At 35.1% G+C, this 8571-nt stretch overlaps 1 protein-coding gene across 1 annotated transcript; it reads left to right on the top strand.

The window, feature by feature from the left end:
• Window positions 1-911: 911 nt before the first annotated feature.
• Window positions 912-3351, top strand: LOC104211941 (aspartyl protease family protein At5g10770-like). The gene is made up of 2 exons (XM_009761084.2): window positions 912-1180; window positions 1649-3351. Exons 1-2 carry the CDS (start codon window positions 1015-1017, stop codon window positions 2911-2913), a joined length of 1431 nt encoding a protein of 476 aa, XP_009759386.1. The 5' UTR covers window positions 912-1014; the 3' UTR covers window positions 2914-3351.
• The last annotated feature ends 5220 nt before the right edge of the window (window positions 3352-8571 follow it).

Genomic DNA, 8571 nt, shown 5'->3' with positions numbered 1-8571 from the left:
GCAGACTTAGTTCGCCAGAACAACTAATATTTAAATCAAAGGTCATTAAGAAATGAGAATTAAAGAAAAGATATGTATAGAAATTGATCTTATGTTCGATAACATTACACGTGACGACATTGATAATCATTATTTGCCTAGTCATATACGAGGAGAACTTAATCAAAATTTACCGAGAAAAACTCTAGGTGTGGCCTACGTGGTATGGACATATATATTAGGGAAAGGATACACAAAATTGACAATAGAAAGCCCTTTTTTCACTTCGGTATTGTATATCGCAAGTTGTCACATTTAGGGGTCTAGAAGCTGAAGTACGGATTTAGGTATTTTGGTTCGTTTCAAAAAGAATAATTCCTTCTAAATTTAAATATAATTTAGTTTAAACTTTCAACTCTATTCTTAATAAAAAGCTTTTAGAATCACAAATATTCTGGATGCTTTTTTCACTTGTTTAGGACCACAAAACCTAAAAGTCTTCATTTTTTCTTAAACTTCATGCCTAGTCAAACAAGTTCATATAAATTGAAACGGGGGAGTAATTTTTATCTAAATTCTGTATTTGTATTAAGAAATTTACTAAATGCAAAAATAAAATTCAAAACCTAGATACTAACATCTAATTATATCGCTATACTAGAATATAAAACCCATAAAATTTAAATTCGTACTCCGTCTCGTATCACAATTGATTCCGTGAAGTGATGGTGAGAGTAATCTTTATCTATGTTTGTCTTAGCAAACCAATGACATGCTAAGGCATATAGTCCAACTATAGATTAACTTTATTTTCCCAAGTATCTGCACGTGAACTCCCAATAATTTCTCATGCATTTGTGGGTCCTTTTGGGCCATCCCTTCCTTTTGTTCTCGTGCCTAAAATCCAACTTCTAGTTAGAATCTCATCCACACTCCACTCTCTCCCTCATTCTTCTACCTTCTTTCCCTACAATCTCTCCATTCCTAAATACCTTTCACTTTCCATCTTCAAAAGTTACGAGCTTTAATTTGACAATGTCTCTTTGGCCATATTCAACTTTTCTTCTTCTTTCTCTGCTGCTCACTTCCAGTAATGGCGCATTTGGCAATAACACAGCAAATGATGAGCTAATTCTTCAACTCAAAAGGCTTCAAAGGACACAGCAGGGCAACAGCCAAAGTTGTTATTCCCAAAACTCAAGTGAGTATTAGCAAAAACAAGATTATAGAGATAGTCATCATTCTTTAGTTTATTACTGTATGTTAGCTATTCCCTGCGATATTATCAACAATTTTATTGGGATCTGGTAATAGTTTTGAGTCTTTTCATGCTTTTATATTTAAGTTACCTTTAACACTTCCACCATTTCTACTTTAATTTATTCTTCACTAGGCTTAAAGATAGTAATGAATAATAGAAAATAAACTATCGAAGAAACCACTCATATTGGCTTTACAATGTTTTCCACAAGATTCTGTACGTCAATTTGTAATATTGCCGCACAAGCTAAGCTTTAGTTCTTTTTCTTGGTATATGATTTTCTTTAAATCTTTTTTATCTTCCTAACACATTGGATTATCTACATTCTTTATAATACTTCGTTGGCTAAGCATAAACCTATTTGAACTTTGTTGTCTGCCATATATTCATCTTTCTTTCTCCGTCCAGGAAGTGAAAATGGAGCAGTAATATTAGAAATGAAGCACAAAGATTACTGTTCTGGATCATCAACTGGTGACATGAACAGAAAGATACAGAAACGGCTACTAGCTGATGATATTCGAGTTCGGTCAATACAAGCCAACATTAAAAGAATCATTTCTGGAAAAGTGGAAGCTTTATCACAAACTCAAATTCCTATAACTTCCGGTGTCAAACTACATAGTCTAAATTACATTGTTACAGTAACATTAGGTGGTCGAAATATGACAGTAATTGTAGACACAGGAAGTGATCTAACATGGGTTCAATGCCAACCTTGTAGATTGTGTTACAATCAACCAGAACCTCTATTCAACCCTTCTGTTTCTCCTAATTATCAATCAGTTGCATGCAACTCAGGCGCGTGTCGATCTCTTCAATCTGCAACTGGAAATTCAGGATTATGTGGGAATGATTTAAAAAAATGTAATTATGTTGTTAGTTATGGAGATGGATCCTACACTAAAGGTGAACTTGGTCAAGATCATTTGGTTCTTGGTAGCACTTCTGTTAACAATTTTGTCTTTGGATGTGGCAGGAATAATAAAGGTCTGTTTGGTTTAGCTTCAGGACTTATGGGACTTGGAAAGAGTAATCTTTCTTTGATTTCTCAAACATTTGGAATTTTTGGTGATGTTTTCTCTTATTGTTTGCCTTCAGTTGAAGCTAAGTCTGGCTCATTAGTATTAGGTGGTGACACTTCAACTTTCAAGAATTCAACCCCCATTTCTTACACTAAAATGGTTCCAAATCCACAGCTTTTTAGCTTCTATTTTCTTAATCTAACCGGGACTAGTATCGGTGGGGTGGCTATTCAAGATTCAGCTTTTGGAAAATCTGGAATTATTATTGATTCTGGCACAGTTATCACAAGGCTTCCTCCCACTATTTACAAAGCTGTAAAAGCTGAGTTCTTGAAACAATTCTCGGGGTACCCTTTAACACAAGGATTTTCAATTCTTGACACTTGTTTTAATCTCTCTGCATATGAAGAAGTGAACATTCCTACTATTAAAATGCAATTTGAGGGTGCTGTTGAGATGGAAGTTGATGTTACTGGGGTTCTTTATTTTGTAAAGAGTGATGCATCACAGGTATGTTTGGCTTTGGCAAGCCTACAATATGAAGATGAGATTGGAATTATTGGAAATTATCAGCAGAAGAATACTAGGGTCATATACGACATAAAGCAGTCACGAGTTGGATTTGCAAAAGAGACATGCAACTTCTGAGTTTTCATGCAGATAAGACAAAGTTATGCCCTAAAATTCATCCTCTCAAAAGAAAGTCAATACTGTGACTGGTTGGTAATGAAATTTTAAGAGGACTATTTTTCTGAATATAAAGAAAAAGTAGAGCTTCATCCTGAGGGAATATAGATATCATGAGTGCAAGTTGTTTATTATCAAGACTGTTGAAATATGATATATTTCATAAGCTTCTGGAAACCAACCTCATTATATAATGTCCCTTCTTCCCTGAGTCGAGGATCTTCCAGAAACATCTCTATCCATTCGGATAAGGGTAAGATCTGCATATATTCTATCTTATCCAGGGACGGATCCAGCCTATTGAAAGTGGGTTCCCGTGACCCAGTAGTTTTTGTATATACTCTGTATATGTATTAAAAAACTTATTAAATATCCATAAATATTTGATCGTGAACCTAATTACTTATTGTATGTTTACTTAAGGTCGTTATAGGAACTCATAAGCTTTAAATCCTGGATCCGCCTCTGATTCTATCGAGACCCCACTGGTGAGATTTTACTAGATTATTGTTGTTGCGGACAAGATTTTACAAAGTTATAAAGTTCAGACTTGCTTTGAAGCTTGTCCTAATATAAACAGTTTTTAAAACGCTTCGATACATCTGCAATTTTAATGTTTTCCTCTAAGTAAATGCTATAACTCATATAATATGGTTTTTATAATAACTATTATTTTGTTGCCAAGACATCTTCATAGTGTACAATACTAGTACTACATTCTACATACAGACCTGACAAAAAGATTATTTTTTTAATCATTCAGAAAAGTTTGATGCTTAATCATCTTGTAAGGATTCAACAATTAGTTGCAGTAGGAATGAAGTCACATGTTGGCATGTTCTTTACAAGCACATAAAAACATGCATTAGGCCCACAGTAGAATGTCTTGATAACCGAGCCAGTTGTCCTTTCCTTCTTTGATTCTCTGACCCCATGGCTCTAGGGTAGTGTAGTTTTTCCGAGTCGACTTGATTCTTTTGGACTTAAAAAATCAAAATGTATGGAAAAAAAACTGGGCATCACAATATATATAACACCCTAGTATACCGCGCTATATTTTAACGGTCGTTTGTCCGTTAAGGTATAGCGCGGCGTAATACCACGCTATATTTGAAATTAAAATGGACGGGAAGGTATAGCGTACATATATAACACGCTATAGTATAGGAATTTAAATTTTTTTAGCTAACACATACATTACTAATATATGTATTTCATATACTAAAATATCTTATTATTTCGTAAGTTATTGATGGACCGACGGTGTCGCACCCCCTTTTTTCCCTCCTCGCGGAGAGGTCCGGATTTCGACATTCCATGGGGTGTGATAACTCATTTTCTTTTGGGAATTGGGTAGTTGAAGAGTCACCACCTAACGAGTTATGGTGCGTTAGAGCACCTAGAGTAATTAACTCATGGATGGTTTGCATTACCAGAGATTTAGGGTAAGGGCTCAAAATAGCCTCGAGGGGAAGGTGTTAGGCACCCCTCTTGGTCCACAACTGTGGGTCCCGATTGAACTTATATTTACAAATTAGTCCATTTCAAATAAATAGTTGAATCAAATAGGTTGCAAGTAAGCATGTTGGATAACTCGAGTAATAAGATAAAGATTTTTTGAACAAGTTGTATAAAACAAAGGTTTAAAAAAAGAAATTTTGGAAAAAGAAGGAGTCCTAGGTTGGTTAGCTTATAGGATCACCCCACACAATGTCCGGTAAACACTCCTCGATGAGGGGCTACACATGACATTAGCGCGTAGTCATCATATCCCATATCTACCCTTCCCATCCCCTTAGTGGTCATGCAAAGCTAGTGTTTGGTCAGCGATCTCTATTGAGTGTTGTTACCCGTCCCTTCTTAATGGTCCTGGAGGGATTTAGGACCTCTACCTATAGGTGGTTCTAGACAGACCCCTAAGGTTTTAAAGGTGAAAATTCTAAGGCGACAGGCAAAACAACTAGGACTTTAACACATAAGATAAAAGGGAGCAAATAGAGGTTCAAAGTTCCTCCTCAAACAAGACACATAAACAACACGACTCAAGCACAATTAAGGGCTTTTTATTAAATAGTATTCTAAGGCAGGATATCAAGGTGAATATGCAGAAAACAAGCAACTTATTTTTAAACTCGGAATAAGGACCCTAACAGTTGCCTATTGGTTTTTAAAGCCTGTTAAGATCAGAAAGATACTAAGTCACAAAAATAGCTTCAGAATTGCAAGTTTTGAAAAAATGCCCTACAGGCTTGCCTACGCGGAACACTGATAACTACGTCTTATAGTGAAATAAGGCGAGTTTTTAGATGGACTTTTAATACCTATAGACATGCTGTCTAATGATAAAATAAGGCAGTTTTGAAAGAACTTGTTTAAGGAAATATACCACTTAATTAAACCGATTCGGAAGTGAACTAAACGTAAATCAGGTTGAGTTATTTAAACTAAACTTAGGCGAGATCCATAGGCAAGATTTGATATTGTTCCCTATAGGCATGATATCTAAGTTTAACACTTATTTAAAGACTTGCAGGCATAGAAACATACATAAACACTTGTTATAACAGAATCCTGGTTAAATCGTATAGGCATGACATCTATTTGTTAGGCTGATTTTAAGACCCGCAGACATGATTTCTATTAAGGAATTATTTGAAACCTATAGGCATAATTTCTAACATGGTGAAATAAACATGACAAGATGTAAAGTCCTATAAGCATGATTTCTACTTGGTAAGGCAATCAGATTAGAATGTAAAATCCTATAAGCATGATTTCTACTTGGTAAGGCAATCAGATTATAATGTAAAGTCCTATAAGCATGATTTCTACCCGTATTACCCCATAAACATGTAGCTACCCATCCCTTTCACTAATTACCCCATTATTTGTTTACAAGTTATTACATGCCATATGAATAAATTACATAAGTAAATAAGAAAAGAAGAAGTTATTCTACAGGGAGCCTTCAATTAGGCCCAGGTTTCCATAAGCCTCCAATAGCCTCAAATGCCTCAATTCCATAAACAAAATCATAGTCTAGGTACATCAAAGTTCCCCAAGGATCTCAAGGATCCTGGGCAATATTTACACCTAGACTTGGTAACCAAAATTGAATAAATACAGTGTGGAAAGGCCAGCCTCAGTATGCCAGAGTTCAGAGGGTTCTCAAGAGGATCCCAAGGCAGTACACATACTGGAGGGGGCAGAACTTATTGACTTAGGAGTAGAGTGAAAGTGTTTGACATAAGTTGAAATTTTTTAGTGGAAAACTGTATTAAAAGGAAGTTTGTTTGAAAATAATTTAGTAAAAAAACAACAGAGACAGTTTGAAAAGAGATTGGAGTAGTGAACAACAATACAACATCTTTAAGACAGGTTCATACACAGCCAGAAGTCACAGAACCAAAATAAGTTCAGTAGTCACAAACAGGGAACAAGGGATTTGGGGATACATAGAACACTTGATTGTATAACAAGCAAAAGTCTTGGGAATTGGTACAAACACGCTCAAAAATAGCTGACCAGGTATAGTCACAGAACCAGACATGAAGAACAAACTTACATATAGGGGTGATAGGGATTTGGGGATTCATGGAGCATATGATGGTAAATACATAACAGGTAGAGATAATTGGTATAAACATGCTCATAAACAACACAGAGGGGTAATACACTGATCCTAAAGAAAGGATGTACATAACATGCTAATAACATATCAACTATAAGTTTCACAGCAAAACCATAGATAGAAGCAAACTAGAAATAGAATGAACTGAAGCAATAAAAGAATCATATTGTTATTGGAACTTTGAATTGAAACTAGAACATACCAGTAAAGAAGACAATAAGCAAAGTGAAAGAGAAGGAGAACACAATGGTTAGCCTTGGCTTGTATCCAGCTAACTTAGAGTAGTAGCAAGTAGCACAAAAAGGGAGCAGAAAGTTTTACATGCGAGAGAGAGAGAGAGAGAGAGAGAGAGAGAGAGAGAGTTTTGAACCAAGAGTGTTCGTGTTGTGTTAATGGAAGAGAGTGAGTATATATGTTTGAAAGCAGGTAGAAAATAAGGTAAAAATCAAAGTTCATCAGTAATTGTGGAACTCAAAATCAATCAGTCATGAAATCAAGGTAAGTACTCCCTTTAATTAAGGAAATTAACTCAAACGGTAAGAACAAGTGATAAATAAGGACAGAAATCAGTGCATGACTAATAAAGAAAGATTCAAATTTAGTAAGTATAGGGTAGACAATTAGGGCTAAGTTGAGAAAACTCTCATTAAGAAAATAGTTCAATAAGAATAAAGTACCACAACAAAAAAGGTAGGTGAATCAATTGATTTGAACAGACGAGGTAGAAATTTAGGGTTTAAAGAAAGATCTTTCAATCAAACCATAAAATAAGGAATCCAGAATCAATCAAGAGGAAGTCATGATTCAGTACTCAACATATAAATAAAGTAAGAGCAACCAAACATGCAGGTTAAACAGTATCGATAGAAAGAGGTGTCATACCTCCTTTTTTACCCGCGCCCCCGCAAAGGGGCGTAAAAGGGAGTTTTTCCAATTAAAGGACAACCGAAACAGGATTTGTTATTTAATTCAGAGTCGCCACTTGGGAGATTTATGGTGTCCCAAGTCACCGGTTTAATCCCGAATCGAGGAAAAGAATGACTCTGTTTAACAGTCTGCGAACCAGAAATCCGGATAAGGAATTATGTTAACCCGGGAGAAGGTGTTAGGCATTCCCAAGTTCTGTGGTTCTAGCACAGTCGCTCCACTGTTATATTCGGCTTAATTATCTGATTTTATACAAATACGAACTTATGTGCAAATTTTAACTCTTTACCGCTTTTATTATTATTATTATTATTATTATTATTATTATTATTATTATTATTATTATTATTATTATTATTATTATTATTATTATTTTACAGAGAATTGCAACGTTGTGAAAATGTATCTCGAACCACGTCACAATCAATGTACCCGTGGTCGTCGACACACTTCGACTCCGTTGAGATTTGGATTTGGGTCACATCAATGTACACCCGCGTTTAAGAAAGTAAATTATTAAAGGCGCGCCTAAAGCGACTAGCGCATTATTATTTTTGAGAAGGCCGTTAAATCTTGCTAAAACGGCCCATCCGAAGTCTAATTAATTATTAACCGTTTATTGAGGGCCCCGCAGCTTGCGTTTTATTTGGCGAGGCTCGTCTCATTTATTTTTAAAGAACAATCCTAAAGTGACTATATTTCTATTAAATTTGTCTCTAAAAGAAAGGAGAAAAGTCTTAATTAATTACATGCTTGACAAGTAGTTATTGGATTACAGTAGATGATAACGGTAATTTATACTCGAACTCGTAAAATGGAGAAATGTTTCGTGCCTTTATTCTATAAGTGAACTACTAAAGCTAAAATTACAAAAATGCATACAAAATTGTCAAGATATTCAAAACAAACTAACCATTCTCCAACTTGATTTAAACTAACATTCCTAAAATTGATTTAAACTATTGGAATTAACGGCTAGGAAATGTTGTCAACACGGATTTGAAAATTGGCCTATATGCTGCCTAATGGGATCAAACACTGCCTATTTAAAATCTGCCTCA

Source organism: Nicotiana sylvestris, chromosome 6 (assembly GCF_000393655.2).
Source record: "Nicotiana sylvestris chromosome 6, ASM39365v2, whole genome shotgun sequence".
NCBI lineage: Eukaryota > Viridiplantae > Streptophyta > Magnoliopsida > Solanales > Solanaceae > Nicotiana > Nicotiana sylvestris.
This window is presented reverse-complemented; position numbering and strand designations above follow the sequence as displayed.